This window comes from Gastrolobium bilobum, unplaced genomic scaffold, assembly GCF_033153095.1.
Source record: "Gastrolobium bilobum isolate Gb01-03AN ecotype WA unplaced genomic scaffold, APGP_CSIRO_Gbil_v1 utg12088, whole genome shotgun sequence".
Lineage (NCBI taxonomy): Eukaryota > Viridiplantae > Streptophyta > Magnoliopsida > Fabales > Fabaceae > Gastrolobium > Gastrolobium bilobum.
Window position 1 is genome coordinate 193,340 of NW_026896880.1, and position 20,747 is coordinate 214,086.

Sequence of the window (20,747 nt, forward strand, 5' to 3'; positions counted from 1 at the left end):
GAAGCTTCATGACTTGAATTCAAAATTCAAGCATGGATCATATCTATTTATTCAATGAAATCTGATGTAGAATCCAGTCAGGATCTCTCTCCACATAGGCGCCCTTTTTTCCTTCTTCTTCCCTCAGAAAGTTTGTTGCAATAGTGTTCATTTGAATTCAGAATTCAAATGAAAGAGCAGTTGAGAGAATCTTCATCCAATCTCTATTGGATAATTCTTTTAAATAATTTAAATTATCCTAAGATTATTTAAATTATCCTAAACAACCTAACCTCATAGAATTTAAATTTCAAATTCAAATTTCAAATTCCATTTTGAAATTTAAACTCAAATATAAATTCAATCTTATCCCAGTTCGTAATTCGAAATTCAAAATTCAAAATTCAAAATTCAAAAATTCGAATTTCGAATTTCAAATTCAAATTTCAAATTTCAAATTCAAATTTCAAATTTCAAAAATTCAAATTTCAAATTTGCCCAAACTTTATTTTGGTCAAGTCAACTCTTTGACTTACTAGGATTCATGTCCCAAGGCCTCTTTGACCTACCATCATATTTGGGCCCATTAGTGGAGAAAACTCTTTCAACACTAATGCCCCAAAAGGGCGCATGGATCAAGTGGGTTTGGAGTCCCTACTCCAACCCAACTTGACTCATAGTCTTGACAAAGTCCAACAACTCATTATTGGCCCAAACTTTCTATAACATGCAATAAGGAATAACCTTTGTGTGTGACCCATTAGGCCCAATTAGTTACTAATATAAATAAACTTGAACTAGTTAAATTCTTTTAAAAGGCCCAATCCATTTAATGACTACATGATACACTAGCAATGCTCTGTAGCCCCAGAACTAATTGAGTTGATCAAGTGATCTACCTTTTTGATTTGGATATTGTGCCAGTATTTGTGAACGGCTAATCCCTTATAGGGAATTGTGAGTCCTTTCGGCATGTCCATCTATACTCATGTATTCGAGTTATACTCAAGAGTACACTGTTCTCCCCATTTTCAGGAGGATAGAGTTGTACAGTCAAAGTATAACTCTAGGACATAGTATTCGATGACATCCTTAAGTCTAGGACGATCCGCACTACCAAACGATGAGAGACTTTGCAAATCCAATGATACTCTCCATAATGAATCCTTGTAGAGTCTCTCGGTGGGTCAGTTCAGTGTTATCTGTTCTCCAACAGATCCACCCACGACATCACCATGCCTGCATTCCATGAGGTCCCTACCTTGTATCTCCATACAAGTAGATGATGTCGTACTAGTCTTATTGATATCACCAATACCCTTTCTTGGTGATTCAAGACCAGGAACAGATTTTAGGTAATAGACATTCAGTGTCCTCGAGTCCTCATGATCATGATCCCTATCATAGATCACCGAGTGAATACCTGTTCTATTTCTAGGGTCTTTATCTTTAAATGCATATTAACAATAAAATATTGGCGAGACATAAATATGATAAAGATAAAGTTTGCTCAAATTTATTAATCATGAAATACTAAATAGAAAAAAAGTGTTCATCTGATAAAATAGATTGTCTCTAGGACACCTACATACTAACAATATATGGATGGAAGGTGCCTTGGTTGATGTTCCGGGAGCACTTCCTTGGTTTGGAACCCGTAAGCTATGTGCCGAGGCCACTAGGCTGGATGTTGTGTGGTATTGGCATCGACCATTCCAGCTTCATCGTATTTTGTTCCCTATGCTTCCCTATTTCACTAAATCCCTTGTTTTATCATGTTTTAAAGGTTGTATTATATTATTGATATGCATCGAAGTGAGCCATTGGACGGAGTAATCTCCAGAACTTCTAGATTATTGAGATATATTCGTATATCTCACCCCGTTTTGGGGACTTTATTTTAGGTAGTGCCAGTGGTGTAGGAGCGGCGGGCAAGAGGCCCGTAGGATGAGCTTGGATTTAGGCTTGTTTTGCATTTTGTGGCCGTTGGGCCTAGGCTAGACTTAGGTCATGAACAATGCATGTGATTCAAGATTATTGTTGTCATCTTTGTTCATGATGTATTTTGTCTAAGTTTAGTCTTTTATTGTCATGATTTACTTTGGAGAATTTATTATGTATATTTGAAGGGCAATTGTAATAGTTGTAAAGAAGTTTGTAATTTGTAATTTGGAGACATTGTGTAATATTGAAGCATGTATATGATGAAAGGAAAATAGGCCTATTCTAAGATTTGATTTATATTTTATGTCAAAGAAATGCATGCAAAGGAATTAATGTGATTGAAATGGTTTAAGAATTGATATTGAAATTGTTAAGTTGTAAAGTGAACTCATTGATATAAATTACAAAAGATTGTAAGAGCACCAAGGTATTGCTGGTCCTTGAGAGCCACCCATGTTTATTAGGTACAAATGGAGGTTAGATAACACAGCTTCAAAGGTGGGATATGTTGGAAAAACAAAGGAGACTCTGGCAAAATTTCTAGAAATTGGCAGAATTTGGGTGAACTTTAGGAGAGCATAGCTCCCTCCACAAAGGTCCAATATGGACGTGCCATACATCATTGTAAAGCTTGAGATACCAACTACCTTGTGTCAAAATTTGAGAATCAAAAGATCACCACTCTGTCCTGTAGAAGCCAGTGAGCACAGACTGCTCAAAACGCCCCTGCACATGGGCTGTCTCTGGCAGTTTTTGGGGAATTTATTCCTGCTTCGTTTCTCTGTCAAATTAGGTGCATGATATGTAAAATTGAAGCTTGGGGTGTCTAATTTATTGTATAAAAAATTGAGAGCAATTGGTTGAGTGAATTTTTCAGAATCGCTGAGAGAGTGTAGGCTGTTTAGAGCCCTGTTTGAGGTTGGCTGGTAGATTTGCTTATCCAACTTCAAATGGGGATAACCGGAGCAAACGAGAACTTTATGACTAGTGTGATAGCTTTTTAGAAAGATAATTAAGTGTAGAATAACATACTAAAAGATGATAAGCGCACAGCTTGCAGATTTTCCGTAGTAATTAAAATACCGAACCATGTTCGGATAGGTAAAAAACATAAAAGTGAAATTTATGCTAAGTGAATTTATGGGAACCCCTTAGTGACTTGAGAGGAGTGCTATATGGTATCTAGGCATGTTAAATTTTTATTCCGCAAAGAGTTATCAGTTACGGTCACAGATTTTATTTATTACATTTATTATTGTTTTAAATGCTCGCGTAATTAAAAGGAAAAAGTTTACTCGCATTTTTATAAATGAATTGCTGTGATTGTAACTGCATCTAATATCATAATCAATGTTAACAATACCGGTACATAACGAGCTGTTACAAGTCCCTTCCTTTCTTCAAACTCTTAAAAAAGGAAGGTGAAATTGGATGGGAAGAAGAATGTAAGATGGCTTTCAATGAGATAAAGAAATGCCTCTCAACCACACCCATGTTGTCAAAGCCGGAGCCAGGGGAGACGTTAATTCTATATCTTTCTTTGGGGGAAGAAGCAGTTAGTGCCATACTAGTACGAGAGACAAGTAAAGGCAACAACCGATATACTTTGTTAGTAGGACCTTGCAAGGACCAGAGCTCATATACAAAGGTTAGAAAAGGTTTCCTTTACCTTGTTGACCACGGCAAGAAGACTCTGACCTTATTTTCAAGGACATCGGATAATTGTAAGAACGAATCAGCCAATTCGGCAAGTATTGCATAAGCCAGATTTGGCTGGAATAATGATAAATTGGGCAGTGAAAATCTCAGAGTTTGATATATCATATGAACCTCGGCAAGCAATAAAGTAGCAGGCTCTGCCCGATTTCATAATGGAACTAGCTCCCACCAAAAGAGAACTTGGCCCAACAAACGATATATGGACGATCTGCGTAGATGGATCATCAAACGTTAAAGGAAGTGGAGTTGGGGTGATAATTGAAAGCCCTCAAGGAATACCCATCGAACAGTCGTTACACCTCGAGTTCCAAACTTCGAACAACCAAGCCGAGTATGAAGCTTTCCTGGCAGGGCTAGTGCAGGCAAGGGAACACGGAGCTAAAAGAATCAAAATTCTTAGTGACCCCCAACTCGTGACTTTCCATGTTGAGGGGAAATACCAAGGCAAAGGCCTTCTCATAATGAAGTATCTCAGCAAAGTCAAGGAAATGTTGGTCGAGTTCGACGAAGCAATAGTTCAATACATTCCAATAAATGAGAACACTAGAGCTGACATATTGTCAAAGCTCACACATACCAAGAGCTCAGGAAATCACAGAACCGTGATCCAACAGAGTATCCCAGAACCGAGCTGCATCATGTTGATCACCAATGGAGAAGATTGGAGAAAGCCCATAGTGGCATACCTAGGAAAGAGAACACTCCCAGACGAGGTCTTGGAGGCCAAGAAATTGGTCAAAAAGTTGGCAAGTTACACCGTGCTCGAAGGACAACTATATAAGAAAGGATTTTACACTCCAATGCTGAAGTGTCTGGATCCGAACGAGGCAGATTATATTTTGGTCGAGATCCACAAAGGCATCAATGGACATCACTTAAGAGGCAAATCATTAGCTCAAAAAGCGTTACGAGCTGGATACTACTGGCCCACAATGGAGGCCGATGCCAAAAAGCATGTAAAGAAATACGACCAATGCCAAAGACATGCACATGTCCATCATGCTCCCCCAGAGAAGCTCCAAAGTATCTCGGCACCTTGGTCATTCTATAAGTAGGAGATGGACCTCTTAGGTCTTTTCACTGCTGCGAAGGGACAACTCCGTTGCTTAATAATAGCCGTAGATTACTTCACTAAATGGATAGAAGCTAAACCCCTCACTGCCATAACCTCAGCCAGAGTGCAAAAGTTCTTGAAAGGAATGGTGAGCCAATTTAGAATCCCAGCCGAGATCATCACAGACAATGGAACTCAATTTGTTGATAAAAAGTTCCAAGAACTTATGTATGAATACAAGGTCAAACACCGTTTCGACTCTGTAGAACACCCCCAAACTAATGGGTAGGCCGAGGCTGCAAATAAGGTGATTGTGGATGGACTAAAAAAGAGAATGTTTGATGGAAAATGGAATTGGGTATAACAGTTACACCTCGTCTTATGGTCATATAGAACAAGTACCCAAACCTCTACAGAGGAAACCCTGTTCAAGTTGGTCATGGTTGCGAGGCAATGATCCCGGTCGATATCGGAGAACCATCTTGGAGAAGGATGCAAAGACTACAAGGAAGTGAGAAGGAAAACAACGAAGCTTTAACCGTAGAGCTTGACCTGTTTCATAAAAATATGGAAAATGCCAGGTACAAGGATATGATGGAAAAATGCCTCGTGTCAGCAAGATATAACAAGAAGGCCAGACCTCGGTCTTTCTAGAAAGGCGACCTAGTACTAAGAAGAGCACACATCGACAACAAGAATGCCAGAGATGGGAAGCTCGCTACAAATTGGGAAGGCCCCTACAGAGTTAAAGAAAATCTAGGAAAATAAGCCTATATTTTGGAGAAGATCTCTAAGAAGCCCATCAAGAGAACTTGGAACGCAGACAAGCTCAAAGCTTACTTAGCTGAGCGTGAAGTTGAAGCTCCAAGAATCCATAGATAGGATTTATTTCTCTACAAATAAGACGAGCCTTCGAGCTCAGTCAGTAAATAGGATTTATTTCTATGCAAATAAGACTAGCCTTCGAGCTTAGTCAGTGAATCAGATTTATTTCTATGCAAATAAGACGAGCCTTTGAGCTCAGTCGTTAAACAAGATCTTATTTCTATGCAAATAAAATGAGCCTTCGAGCTCAGTTGATGGATAAGATTTATTTCTATGTAAATAAAACGAGCCTTCAAGCTCAATCCATAAACAAGATTTATTTCTATGCAAATAAAATGAGCTCGTAAGCTCGATCATTGCTAACTCTCGAGCGCAAAAATGGGATGAAACTATAAGTCCTCCATTATGACGCAACACTTTATAAATGGGATCTCAAACCCACAATCGAATAAAAGCAATAAGCTCGAAAGGTATAAAAGGCAAAGTAAAATTGTTGAATTAAATTTAAAAAGGCCGAAATAAAAACGACAATGTTTATACAAACCCAAAAAGGGGACACAAGTCCCCCGGGCAAAAAAATTACATCTTAAAGTCGGCATACCGATCCTTCATTCAGCATTAATGGGAAAGTTCCATCATTGGCTCCAACCTCGCCCTCATCTTATGGAGTCATGGAGTTTCGGAGTCCGGGGTCCCAGGAACGATAATGTCATCATTCACACCATAGGAGACATCCATCCCATCAGTAATAAGACCTGGGTTTAAAACCTGAGCTTGCTCTATAGCGTTCTCAAAGGATTGGATGACTTTGCTCTCCACCGTAGCCCGAGCTTCTTCGAAGTCGGCTTGAGCCTTCTCCAATTGAGCCTCCTTGTCTGCCAAAGCTTTCAGGGAGCCCTCTTTTTCTTTGATAAGAGCCTTCATGGTAAGGTTGGCAACTTTCAGGTCATCTTCAGACTTGGCTAGTTTGGACTTGAGATCCTTCACCTTAGCTTCCAAAACTTTGACTTTGAAAGCTCCTCCTTCAGAGTGGAAAGCTCATCCACCTTGACAAAAAGGGCATAGTTGGAAGCACCCGACAAGTCAAGTCTTTGGTGGAGATCCTGGAAACATTGAATTAAAGAGGTCGTCTTCAATGACTCCTCTTCCATCCACGCTAGCATAGCCCGGACATCAGCATTAAGAGGAGAACGCCCTATCAGTTGCGAATGAGGTTTCAAAGTAGCCCGAAGACGGTCTAAAAATCCTACTCTCCATAATTTCCCAGGCTCCACAAATACTGCATCCCCAAAGGGGGCGTTTGGAGGAGAGGGAGGAGAGGTAATTGCGAGGCGACTTGAGCTGCGAAAGCAGTGGGGATAATGATAGCCTCGGAACTGCCACCTAAATCAAGTCACCTCTTCTTCATAGCCTCATTAATAGGTTCGAGCTCAGCTGATTTCCCCTTATAAGAATTTTTCTTCTTGGACAAGTACCTCTTATAGCTGGAACTCGTCATGCTAACTGCCAAAAAGGAACAAATGTTAGAAAATATTTTTAATATAAAGAAAATATTTACAACCCGGTATAACCAAGGTCACATACCAAGTTCTAAGAGCAGGTCATCTCCGAACATATCTACTATGCGACTGAGGTCAATAATACCAAACTCTTTGGCATAACCTATCAAAACAGTAGAAGCCAGTCTTTTTGCAGCAGAAAGGGAAGACTCGCGAGTGGTATAATCCTTGGGACGCTTGTTGTTATGATTCTAGGTCCAATAGAGCTCAAACCGAGATGAAAAGTTTCCATCCTCTAGCATGTCAACAGCAAACCAAGGATGAAAACCAGGGCGGACGGATACTTTAAAATAAGAATCCTTGAAGCCTTTGAAGGACTGGGTAAAGGGAATAAAGATACTGCAATCTGGAGCACTTTGAATGGTAAACCAACCTTTTCTCTCTTTTGCCTCGGCTCTCGACCGAGATGTATATACATTAAACACATAGAAGAAGAGAGTAACTGTACAAGGGAGATTGAGGTAAGAGGACACCTGCTCGAAACTCCGAACGAAGGCCCGTGAATTCGGATGAAGTTAGGAAGGAGCAACCTGAAGCCTTCGCAAAACGGCTAATTGGAAATCAGAAAAAGGAAACCGAACTCTTATTTTGGTAATCAAGTCCCGGTAAAATAAGAAAAAATGAGGCTCATCTTTGCTTGAGCCCGCACAAACTGGAATATCACCAGGTGGAAGAAGATCCACCCCGACAGTGTTACCAACGGGAAGTTGGGCAACCTCTTCAGCTAACATACAAGATTGCAATTGGAGAATCTCTAATGAAACCCAATCAGGAGTACTGACTTCAACATGCCTAAAGAACCCGCCATAAATGCCCTTGAACAAGAAGGGTAGGAATCAACATAAAAACAAATAAAAGGGACTCAAACCTTATTGGTTGAGATCGAACCTGTGGAGATCTAAATCCGAAATAGAAGAAGAGAAAGCACAATCACTAAGAACGATAAGTGAAGATTGATCTGAGTTTATATAAGGAACTCCAATGGATGTAACAACAAAAGGTCAGAGAAACTCAAAGTCAGAGAAAAAAGAAGAGGATGAACTACTACCGAGGTCTAAAGGGGGAATCCGATCCAGAATCGATCTGGAGCTCGGACTAGGATCAAAATTAGATTCTTTGGAAACCGTGACTCCCAAGGTCAGAACATGAGAACCTTCACCAACCTTCAAGACAGTAGAGGAGTCGGCAGTGGAGCACGGTGCTAAGGCTGGCTTGTAAGGAAGTAGAGGTTGAATCTGACGAACACTAACTGACCTAGCACGTCCTCTCTAATGACTGTCAGCCGACATGACACGTCCTCTTCCCCGAACAGAAGACACTGCCCTTCGCTTACTATGCCCACCTCGGTAACTATGCAAAAGTAATTGTGTCGTCTCCTCCTCGATGTAATCCTCACCGTCAATTTGGTCCTTCAAATCTTTTCCCTTATTAGCCTCATCCTCATCTCCATCTCGTCTTGGATTAGAACCAGACCCGAATGCTGGAGTGGTCATTTATGGTTCAAAAAATGCGAAAACTAAGAAGGAAATAATCCTGAAATTTTGAAATTAAGAAAGGAATGAAAAATGAAGGGCTTGGAGGTATGAGTAACACCTAGAAACAAACCCAAACTCCAGAATCACTTTCATAAGCACTCAAACAAAATGAACACTAGATGAAGTTCTAAAATATAAATCTCAAACCATAAAACCCCCATCACCAAACATTCGAAGATGCAAAATAATGAAATGCACAAAAAAAGGGTGTCTGGAAGGTAGGTGTATAAGTGAAAAGAGAGGAAACGCAATGGAACTGGACGAATGCTCAAGAAGCTTCAGGATTCGTAAGGAGCTAAACACCGAGGGGAGCAAAAATAGAAAATGCCCTCTGAGACGAAAATATATAGAGGTACAAGGCGGGAAAGCCAAAGGCCAATGCAGAGACGAAAGGTCAAGGGCAAGTTCGTAATTCCCTCAAACACGCATTTAATGAAGGCAATCATGGCATGCAAAAAGAGGGACGGTGCACGAACCGCTAATAGGAAAATGACGTGTGGACCTGCATAACCGTCAAGCCTGGCACGGATATGAAAGGTCATCCTTATGTGATGTAGGTCAAGTCCGACCTTATCCTTGAAGTATATACTGACATTGAAATCAAAATGGCCAAAAAGTTACATATGCTTAATGTCGAACTCGGATAAAGAAAACCCCTAAGTCGAGGTCTACAATGAAAGCTAAGAAACAGGTTGACTTCATATAAAGATGACCTGACGTGGCTATTGACGAGCCCTAGAACCTCCACATCGTAGCTTATAATTCGAGCTCTGACAACATAAAGATCATAACATCTCAGAAAGACCGAGATTGAGAAAAAAACTATTCATCTTGGCAATCCGAACCTCGGATCTACTGAGCTGGGAGGCAACTGTTATGGAATATCTCTATATCTTAACCATATATCCCACCTATCCCTCAAAGGATAAGGACATATCTACTTCAACAGCGAGATATGATAGAGGTAAAGGGATAAGGCCCTTATCCCTACAAACTAGAGGTTGAATCCTACATCAAATGAGAGATCTTGACAGCCCAAGCCCAAAAGGTAACCCCTATAAATAAAAAGCTAAAGACCTCAGGTACACACTTTTAATCTATTTACGATTACTACCAACACTATGCACACATTCACGTCTTGGCTATAAGTCTATTGCTTGTGCGCAGTGATTGGAGTGTTGGTTATAAACCAACCAAGATACCTATTTCTAGGATATCTCAGAGCGCATACCCTTGAGATATCATTATACGGTTCAATAGTATCGAAAAAGATTAATATAATAAATATGTTGAAAAAAATATTAAGTAATTATTACTAAAATTAAAAATTAATTGACATTTTCTTCTTATATTTCCATTGAAATTAAATGACGTAAGCACATATATAATAACAATGTATATTCACAATACAACTATTTATGATTGACTAGTAACAGTTATATATCAAGTTTCTCTCGTTTATTCCCAAAATTATAGAATGTCCTCAAAGTTAATTTTTGAGGTAGTTGTTGCAAAAGTGATATTTTTTTTAGTAAGGTGGCAATGCATGAGTGAATGAATGCAAAATATTTAAATTAACAGTATATTAAAATTAAATCTGATAAATAACGACCTTTAATAAATTAATAATGATAATAAGAAAAATTATAATATAATGTAATATATAATATCTTGTTTCCGAGAAAGCATACGAGTTATTTATGTTACTTTTAGATGTGATTTAATTATTCTTGGTAATATTTAGATTTTTTTTTTAATCTAAACTCATCACACGCGGGAATAAAGACTCATCCGGTGAAAAGTTCAATAGGTCCAATGACTATCTACAGTAAGGAAACACGGTCATCCTGTGTACCTTAGTAATCTCACAGATATTCTGACACACTGCATCAGCTGTTCAATTCATTATGGTACATTACATGAGTAGCTCAGAATTTTATAATCTCCTTAAGGGGGTGTTTGGTTCAAGTTTTTGGAGAGGATTACTGGTAATTCTTCTTTGGTAAATGTAATTAACACGTTTGGTAGAAGGAATAAATTACGATTCCCGGATATCCAAGGATTACCGGTAATTTGATTTATAAAGAAAAGTCACTATTCAGATTACCAAAAATAATATGGTAATTCGGAATACCAATCAGAATACCAAGTAAAGGGAAAGCACAACAATAAATTTTGAGACAAAAATATCTCAATACACATAAAAATCTAGACTCAATCTATCAATTACAAAAGTAAAAATAGTTTGGGGTTATTTTTGTAAAATAACCTCATATTCCAAGTCATATTTCGTTCTAAACCAAATATGGAATCAGTAATTTTTACCCAATATTCCCGGTAATATTTTGGCGAACCAAACAATCTTTCGTAAGATTCCAAGTAAACTCAATTTCTACTGAATTCTCATTAATCATGATTCCCGGTCACCAAAAAATTTCTCCTGTACCAAACACACCCTAATAGCCAATGGCGAGGACATGCACATGCTACAACCTAGCAATAAGCATCCCACATACAGGATCACCTGCAGTCGTAGAGGTAGAGGCCGCTCCTACTCCCCAATAAAATTGAATGTTATCATACTAAGACAGTATAAGCAAGACGACCGGATACTTCATATCTGGAATTTGTATTGTTCAACCTTGCATCACAGACTCACAAGTCATGATGATTGCCGAAAGTATTGACTCACGGAATTCACTCACAACTTTCCATGATTCCATCCATGCACTTAATTTCCGGAATGTTGGTGGTGGTGGCGACAGCAAGATGTAGCATGTCTGATTTTGCTGGTTCATGAGAAATCTTTGGAATTTTGGATATCTAACACAATCATGCGATAAGTATGTATTTTCTGTATTTAAGATTGCCTCAAAATGTGTCAAAGAGTACTTAATAATTGCTACTCATAAACTTGATTAGTGTTGATTACGCTGGTTTATTTAGCTACCACCATATGTTCAAAGAAGTTGCAGGAGTTGTCACCGACTCACCGTTTTTAGGAAGAAAACAAAGCACCATACGATATTCACCAAAAAAAAAAAAAAAAAAAAATAGGCACCATAAGATCTATGCTTGATGATGAATAGAAGTGTTTATAATTTACATTAACTTAATCTGATTTCCCTTTATGTATCAGGAGCATTGCATTTTTGTTATGTTTGAAAAATGTTTCTCCATTATAGTGACATCTTTTTATTTTTGGGATAGGATACTGTGACACCCAAGTTATGTTACACCTATGTGACACTCAGTCAATCTCACCGTTAGATCGCTTATGTTGATCCAACGGTTATATTTATTTCCATCTTTGTATGGTCATGATTTCCCAAATTTAATATTTTATATTTATTTCTACATTTGTATGGTTATGATTTCCCATATTTAATGCTTTCACTTTAAATTTGGGAAATCATGACCATACAAAGATGGAAATAAATATAATCGTCGGATCAACATAAGCGATCTAACGGTGAGATTGACTGGGTGTCACATGGGTGTAACATAACTTGGGTGTCACAATATCCTATCCCTTTATTTTTTACCAAAAAATCTCATTACAATTTTCTACGGAACAACTTAAATTACCCCGTGACAAGATGATTCTATAGAATAAATTATACTTGATATTTTCCCCATAATAAAAATAATATTACATTTGGCGGCATTCTCATATTACAAACAGAAGTAAATACTTTTTCCCCCTTCGAGCAGGTATGATATAAATAATAAGGATTACTTATCTCCTCTAATATTAGCCTTCATTTTCACAAAAGTTTGCATGCACTTTCAATTGTTTTAAAACCTTGCAACTTAAAAAGTTTGGCCATTGCTTTTGAAAATATACGTATGAAAATTTCAGTTTTTGTTCTTTTTTTAGAAGCTGAATTTTTAAAAGCTTCTTCAAATTGATATTTTTTAGCGTTTAAAAAATCATAACATGCTAATACTATATAATGCTGCAAAGAAGGACTAAGAGGAGGAGTTCCTGAGCTAGCACTGGTTCCACCATTAACTTCCCCTGGGGGAAAGATTTTTGAAAAGAAAATATAGAAAATATACTTATCTACACTGATTATCTTCACCATTAGCAAGACAAATATACAATCAATAATGGAGATTGTGTGTGCCAGACTCTTCTTTATGTATAAGGATGAAACATTAAAGTTTTAACTATAAAAAAAAAAAAAAAAAAAAAAACCCATCTCCGCTTTTGCTGCATCTGTTAGATGCACTGTATCCACATCATTCCTTCCAATTCCAATTGCGAGATCCTGAATTTAAAAAACAAAAAAAAGTGGATGACTTCCCTGTAGCAGCAAAACAAAATTCATACTCAAAAATCTTTCTTTTCTGTCAAATAAAATAAACCTTATAAGAGAAAATATGATGGCAAGGACCATTCAGATAGTATTTTAAAATAGCAAAATATAATTTACCATCCAATAATAAACATGCAAAGAGATACGGGGAGATGAGGGGGAAGTGGCAAAAAGATGAACACTACTTTTTTGCCAGCAAAAAACATATGGCTCCCATCTCATGGCAAAGAAAATATAAATAAATAAATCATACTCATGTTCTACATTTAGGTTAAGGGTACTCACCATGAAAATCTGGCTTAAGGAAATTCATTCGTCATCACTATCAAAAACAACTGCCATTCGCCGATGATGGGCTGTTGATTTCCTTGGAGGAGAGTCCTCATCAGATTCAAATCCCTTCCTTTTGACACTGCCTCTAACCTCCTTACCCTTTAGCTTTGGTTCCTGCAACAAAACACCGAAAGAATATTAAAACCACAGCAATCGATTGTTATCATCCTTATTTTCCACCTTAATTTATAACACACAATTACAAAATATAGGGCAGGCGGTAGGTTGTAGCCCTACAGATATGTACAACTCTCACTGAATGTGGGAATCACTAACACCCCCCCCCCCCCCAAAAAAAAAAAAAAAAAAAGAATACTCAATAAATTGATGCAAATGCAACATTAATGATTAATTAATTTAAATCAGCATTTTCCTTCCAAAGTTTCTAATATGAATCAAGACACATATAAGGATCCAAATCTCTGTTAAGAGTCTCAAGCTCCCAAACAAAGGCCTCCAGTTTCTTCAGGAAACACTTTTTAAGTTAAATCAAGATAATGTATATAATTCACCATGTTTTACTTCAGCAGTCTCTTGTAGGATTTCAGCCACAGCTGTGAAACTAAATACAAATAAATCTCTATGAACCTATTTTCTTATAAAATAATTAATACCTCCTCTTCCTCCTCATCTGATGCATCATTAACTTGTGCTGCTTCTTCATAGTGTTCCCCTTCCTCTTCTTCCTCATCCTCATACTCTGGTTCAGTATCCTCATCCCTCTTACGTGAAGGAGGCCTCTCATCTTCGTCATCATCAGTTTCATACTCAGACTCCTCTCTCTCATCATCTAGGTAACCCATTGGGTGCCGGGAGGATTTAGCAGGTGGGAAGGATGACTTACGAGGGATATCTTTGGGTCCCTGTGACTGAAATTCCAGAAAATAACCCTCATTAATGATAAATACAAAAACGTGATAAAAAATGTACAAATTTCTGGAGACTGAACAATAATACCTTTTTAGCATTCATAATTCGTTTCTCAGCTCGGGCTTCCACTTCCAAATCTTCCTCAAAGCGGCGCTGAGAACGACGAGAATCATAATAATCTGTTTCATCATCCTGAAGGAAAGGAACATGGATAATCAATGGAGCTAACACGGTTTAAGTAAGCAGACATGCTTATAGAAGATTTCAGCCAATACTTATGCAAATAAAGACAACAATGTCTGGAGAGGAAATAAATTCTAAAATTATACTTCATCCAAAGCATCCTCCAAAAACCCAGGGGAAAGTTGACGCCTCCTCTCCATAGCTGGAGTATATTTCCGGTTTACTTTTTCACGCTTACGGTTAAGAAGTACATTAGCCCTGATTGTTTGACTTTCAGCCTGTAAAAATGATTGGAAAATTTGATAATTGTATCCAAGAGACACAAAATAAGCATGTGACTAATTTGTAAAATTGATTATACCTTCTCTTTTTCCTCTTTTTCCCTCTCAGGGTCAATGTCAGTAATGCAGTTTTTAACCTTATAAACCTTCTTATGCCTTGAGTCAACAAGAGCAGTCAGCAGCCGATGAGAATTTGATGACAAGGAAGATGGCATAAACCTCATTTTCCTTAATAGCCTTCCTTGTGATTGAAGGATTCCCTGTAAGCATGGACACATAGTCCAATGAGGGGAAACAATGATTCATAGAAAAAGCCTATGGGAATAAAAAAATCACCTTTCCATGTCTAAGGAAAAGATGTGCTTGATCATGCTGTGCATCTTGCACTGATATATCAAGAACTTCATTTCCAATTAATAACTGCACACTGCCATCAGACCACCTCACAAAGCGAGCATTGCTTTCACACTACAATAACAGATATTCAATATCAATTTTTCAAAACATGACTAAAAGCGTAAAGGTAGTAGAAAGGAATACCAAGGATGTAATAGAAGGCAAAAAGAAGTTAATGCACAAGAATATCAGCATGTCCCTTCATCTCCAATCCTTGAGAGTTAATTAAAAATGGGTGACCAAGGTAGCATGCAAAAGAAACTGCAATAGTATACAATTACTTACAGATGTTGTGCCATCAGGATTTCTAACAGTCCTCCAGCGCACAATATTGTTCTCCAAGCGTATGCGTTTCTTAGCTCCAGATTCATCAGTTACAAAGGTATCCTCTTCCACGTATGTTTTAGGATCAAATGGTTTTGGATCAACACCCATAATATTAGAAACTTTAATCATGTTCATCTGTCACAAAAAAGAGAGACAGAGAGAGATAAAAAAGTGAGTAGATGGATATCGAAATTCAACATATCTTACGAGAATGAACAGCATCTTATACAAGGCGTTTCAATTATAGATAAGATCCTCTGAAGTGATACCACATAATAAAATTCATTCGTCATGACCATGATATCATAATATGATATTTTTAATTCCCGTCCATTATCAACATTCCACCAGCCATGACATCAGGAAGTTATCAATAAACTGTCCTAAAAGATACGTTCCTTCAAATATTTCAAATCCGGACATTCTCTCAGGCACACTACACACACCAACTTCTAAATCATAAAGATGTAAACTGCACAAAAGAAGAATAGCAATTACATGAATTGTGCAGCTACCCTGAGTTAAAGCTAATTTGAAAGTAAAATGTAAAACACAGGCTTCCCACCCAAATAAACAAACATATTAATTAGAGGTAGACCTTTTCTGGAAGAGCTGGAGGTGGTCGTAACGGAACCTCTAACTCTAACGGGGGCCCAAGTGGCTTCTCTTTAGTTTTTATCTCAAAGTTTCCCTCATCGGATTCATACTGAGGATCTTCATCAGCAAGTATATCCTCTTGTCTCAGGCTCTTTCCATAACTTCCTTCCTCCTCCACAGGATATCTCTAAGGCAGGAGATCACTTATACAATTAATTCTTAAATTTTGGGCAATTGACAAATAATTGAAATATAAGCAACTATTAACTCCAGACACTCACATTTGAATCTTGTTCAATGTCCTGCTGAACTGCATACCCCATATCCTCCTCTTCTTCATCGTCAAAATCACCAAATACATCACGAATTTCAGGGGCAGAATCCAAATCACGAATCTGATCTTTGTCATCTCTAGGTGATCCACTACATTTTTTAAAAGAAGGACAATTCTTCAGTCTCAATCTTGTGCAAAACATAGTTATCAAATGCGGATTGCGGCATGTCGCAGCCTACCCCGAAAAACGCTATAGCGTTATAGCGGGTTGCGGTTGCGGAAATAGCGGAATAGATATATAACAGAAATAATAACAAAAGTAAACATTTTTTAAAGGAAGAGATAGCAAAAGTGACAAAGACAGACGCAGATAGACTAAAAAACCCTTAAATTTTATCTGTTACACATTTAAATTTAGGACAAAATTGACATTTTGCCTTATGACAGCACTATGGCTGCAAATGCGATCGCAATGTTCGCTATTGCGACGCGGTTTCTTGCGGCGAGGCACCGCAACGCCCATACGGCGCGGCTTGCGGCGCTATTGCAGCGCAATTAACTACTATCGTGCAAAAGTTATAAACAATTGTGCGTACTAAGCCTTAGGTCATCAATATCTTTCTCTGTTCTATTTAATCCTCCAATTTAAGGTAACTTTTTTTAACACACGGATCAATACAAACACTGTAAAACACATTATGCACAGCCAAGCCAACCATTCCAGACATAGACACACTCATTTCAAATCATCGGTTAACCGCTGAAATCTAATGCACTGACAAAACCTAAAATGTTAGCCATTCCAGTGAGCCTGCTAGCTTCTCCAATAACCAGCCAGTGTAGTAGCATCATTAATCAAGAGCATTGGAGCATTAACTTAGCTAAGCAGAAGAAAGGTAGACAGCACTAAGATAATAATATATTCATACAAGAGCGTGAGAATTAAGAAAGGCTACACTAGCAAGAGAAAAATAATAATTACTTAAACACAAAGAAAGAGGACCAAAAATGTGGAACAGTAAAAGCATAAAAATTATCTCCATTAGTTAAATTCTGACATGGTGGGGATACCTGGGGCTTCTAGCTTCGTCAACTTCCTCATCATCATCATTGTCAGGATAATGGTTCTGGTTCTCCTCGGATCCACTCTCAACCACATCCCTACGCTTGCTAGTAACGACTCTCTGATTATAGTCATCGTCTCTGCCATCACTGTCTATGTCCCTCCCCTCACTCTCTTCTCTTTGATCAACTTCCCCTTCACCTTCACCTTCACCTTCCACCTCTAGGGAACTTTGTTCTCTCTCACCTTCACTTTCTGCATCACCAACACCATCACCTTCACTCTCTCCGTGTCCCTCCACTTCCCCTTCACCTTCCCATTCCCCCTCCCCCTCCCCATGCTGCTCCACCTCAAAAAAATTTAAAAAAAAAAAATTAAAAAAATTTAAAAAAAAAAAAAAAAGATTCAAACTAAACATGCAATGTAAATACAGGCTTCAAAATGCAGAGAGCAAACAACTTCATATAAATTGGAATGAGGGAAGGTGTTGTGTTGAGTTGTGATGAACGAAATTGTAAAATGGATCATACAGAAGCGTAATTGAGTTGGGGATTGGATTCGTGCTCAGAATCAAGCACTTCTTCCTCGTCCTCCGATTGATCGCCGAAGAGGTTCTGCATCATCTGGTGCCGTTTCTCTTCTCCCCCCATCGTTTTGCTCTCTCTCTTTCTCTCTCTCTCTCTCTCAACGTGTGAATTGTGAATTGGAGGAAACCTAGGTAGGAGAGGGGGAGGTTTATTCACTGGCACCGCTTAAACCGGCAACCGGAAGCTCTATTTTTTTCGGAATTCTAATAACAATTTTCAGGCCTATTGCTATTGGGTTGCACTTAGGGGTAAATTGGGCTAATAGAAATTTTAATTGGGCTATAGCCTGTTACGTATTTTAGCAAACCAACCTTTTAAACTTTCTCTACGACACGATATTAAAATGGTTTCTCATATGTTAATTTAATGGATTAAATGTTTTTCGTATGAGATATAATTTATCTCTTATATATATATATATATATATATATATATATATATGCTCATAGGAGGAGAAGAGAGAAAAAGACAAATCATGAGCTCCACACACTTTTATGTGTGTATAGAAAAAAATTTATCTTCTATAACATGAGAAATATTAAACCTTAATTTAATAGGATTCTATTATATTTTAGGATCTTAATTATTTATTAATAAATTAACAATGATAATTTTCTCATTTCCTATTCTAATATTTTTTTCACTCTCATCTCTTATAATTAGGTTTGTGAATAGGCTAGGCTAGGCTTTGACTTAAATAAGTTAGGCCTGAGTATAAAACCTTGAGCCTGGGCTAGCCTATTAGCATGTGTAGGCCCAAATTACAAGTCTAGTCTGGTCTGTATTTAAAAGATAGCAGTCTTGACTTGGTCGGTTAGCCTATTTAAGCCTATTAAATATTCCATAATTAAAAAAATAACTAAAATAATATTACTTTATTATTCAAAATTATTAAAAAATAATTTATTTATTTTATTTAAAATAAATAATATGATATAGGTCGGCCTATAGGCTTATAGGCCCAACATGTACAAAAAAGCATATAGCTTGCTTTCTAAATATATTTTTTTTTAAATTTAGGCATGTTCTATTTGACTTTTTGCTATAGGTCAAGTCTGCTTCAATATAGGCTAGGTCGTAGGCCTCTGTAGGCCTGCGTAACCCATTTATACCCTACTCATCATCATTGATTTGTTCATAAATAATAATGGTTCTTCCAATCACATTGAATAATACATTAGAAGTTTCACTCCTCACGCTCAAGTTATACATCATCATAACCTTTAAACAACAAAATGTCCCGCCTTAACATAAACTTTTAGTGCTTATTTGATGGACATGATAAGATATGAATGGATAGGAAAAAAGGGATGGATAAGAGTAGGATAAGGTATGAGCCTGATAAACTCATATTTTATCATGTGTTTGATGTGTACTAGATAAGCAGTCTGATAGGATAATATTATCCTATCTGGTGTTTGAGGTGAACCGTATAGTGTCATGATATGATAATAATAGACAGAATTACCCCTTTAATAGAATTTCATATGATATTTTAAAATTGATTTTTAAACTGCTTTTTTTTCTTATCTACACATTATTTCTTATTTTAAATTATTAAAAAAATGTCAAAGTCATAATTTTAAATAATATATATTAAAATACATAAATAACTTTCAATTTTTTTTAAAATATTATAAATTATATCCTCACCAAATAAATTTTTAAAAATTGTTTTAATTTGATTGTCAATATTGATGGCTGGTGGCTAGTGACAGTGCTGGGTGGCGGCGGCGGCAATTGGTGCGATGGGTTGTGCTTGGTGGTGGTATTAGTTGTGGGGGAATGTGGCAATTGGTTGTGATGATAGCGCTAGTAATAATCGATGACAATTATGGTGATTGATTGATAGCGATGATGGTTTGTGCTTGGTGGTTAGGGTGTAGGTGGCCAGTGGCAACGACAACGATGGTGGTAGTTGTAGATGCGATGATGGCAGGTGAGGGTGGTTGGTGAAATCGGTGGTCGCGGTGGTCGAGCGACGCTGACACTGACAGGTGGCAATTATAGTGGCTAATTGATGGCGGTGGATGGTGTTAGTGGAGGCGATGACGGTTGGTGCTTGGTGGTTAGGGGTGGTGGCAATAGCAATTGTGATAGTGGTGAGTGAGCATTGGGCTATATTTGAAATAAGAGAAATGTGACATATGCTATCTTATCCTGTCCATTCCTAACACAAGTCCTCCTTTAGTATAACACCTCACATTTCTAAATTATATATTAATATATTAAACATGGATTAAAGGGAATGATTAGTGAAATTCTGAAGATTAGGTCAAAATACAAAGGAAGGGTAAAACGATATTTAGCCAAACGCGTAACCCTAGCAGGGTAAAATTGAGTAGGAGGTCTCGAATGATAAAAATAACCCTGGAAATGGATTCAGAACGAAAAATTGAGTGGTTAGGCAAGTTTCAGAAAATTCAGTGAATAGTGTTTTACCGGGTAAAAATACTGCAGTACGGTTGCACCGTAAAACGTGTCGATTGAATTTTGAGCTCTAAGTTTGGATACAAGTTGTAAATGGTATATAGGATTAGGAAATATGATTTCTGATGAAATTTGACGGAAATTAGTGAGTTTGGGGAAGCGTGCCTACGGCGCACGTAACAGCTTAAAACTGCAATTTCTCCGAACGACCAGAAAACTCTGGATTCATCTGATCAAGGGAAATTAAAGGACAATGGTTAATGTAAAACATTAGAGTTTCTAAATAGGTTATGAGATTATGAACGTTTAATGGAATCGGAGGGAGTTTCGAATTAATTTGAATCGCGTGAGATGGCGGTGGGACCCACCCCACTTAAGTTATAAGATGACAACATGGAAAAGTCACTATTCATGTTCTTCTCCACCTTGTCTCTCTCCTAGGCCGCGAGTTCCATTGGAAAAAGGGGGA

The 20,747-nt window shown here is 37.6% G+C and overlaps 2 protein-coding genes across 3 annotated transcripts; one reads left to right on the forward strand and one right to left on the reverse strand.

Moving 5' to 3' along the window:
* The first annotated feature begins 4,700 nt into the window (after positions 1-4,700).
* On the forward strand, positions 4,701-5,350 carry LOC133302607 (uncharacterized). The gene is made up of 2 exons (XM_061502417.1): positions 4,701-4,937; positions 5,090-5,350. Exons 1-2 carry the CDS (start codon positions 4,701-4,703, stop codon positions 5,348-5,350), a joined length of 498 nt encoding a protein of 165 aa, XP_061358401.1.
* A 7,315-nt stretch (positions 5,351-12,665) lies between these two features.
* LOC133302606 (protein LEO1 homolog) lies at positions 12,666-17,995 on the reverse strand. Of its 2 annotated transcripts, XM_061502416.1 has the most exons (13): positions 17,792-17,995; positions 17,493-17,610; positions 17,270-17,462; positions 16,206-16,347; positions 15,926-16,111; positions 15,286-15,462; positions 14,941-15,072; positions 14,685-14,864; positions 14,470-14,601; positions 14,228-14,332; positions 13,885-14,133; positions 13,223-13,384; positions 12,666-12,889 (listed from the first exon to the last, which is right to left on the reverse strand). In XM_061502416.1, exons 1-12 carry the CDS (start codon positions 17,909-17,911, stop codon positions 13,247-13,249), a joined length of 1,872 nt encoding a protein of 623 aa, XP_061358400.1. In that variant the 5' UTR covers positions 17,912-17,995; the 3' UTR covers positions 12,666-12,889; positions 13,223-13,246. The 2 variants fall into 2 exon arrangements, with proteins under 2 accessions (XP_061358400.1, XP_061358399.1); XM_061502415.1 differs by having other exon boundaries at positions 13,885-14,139; positions 17,270-17,601.
* Positions 17,996-20,747: the final 2,752 nt, after the last annotated feature.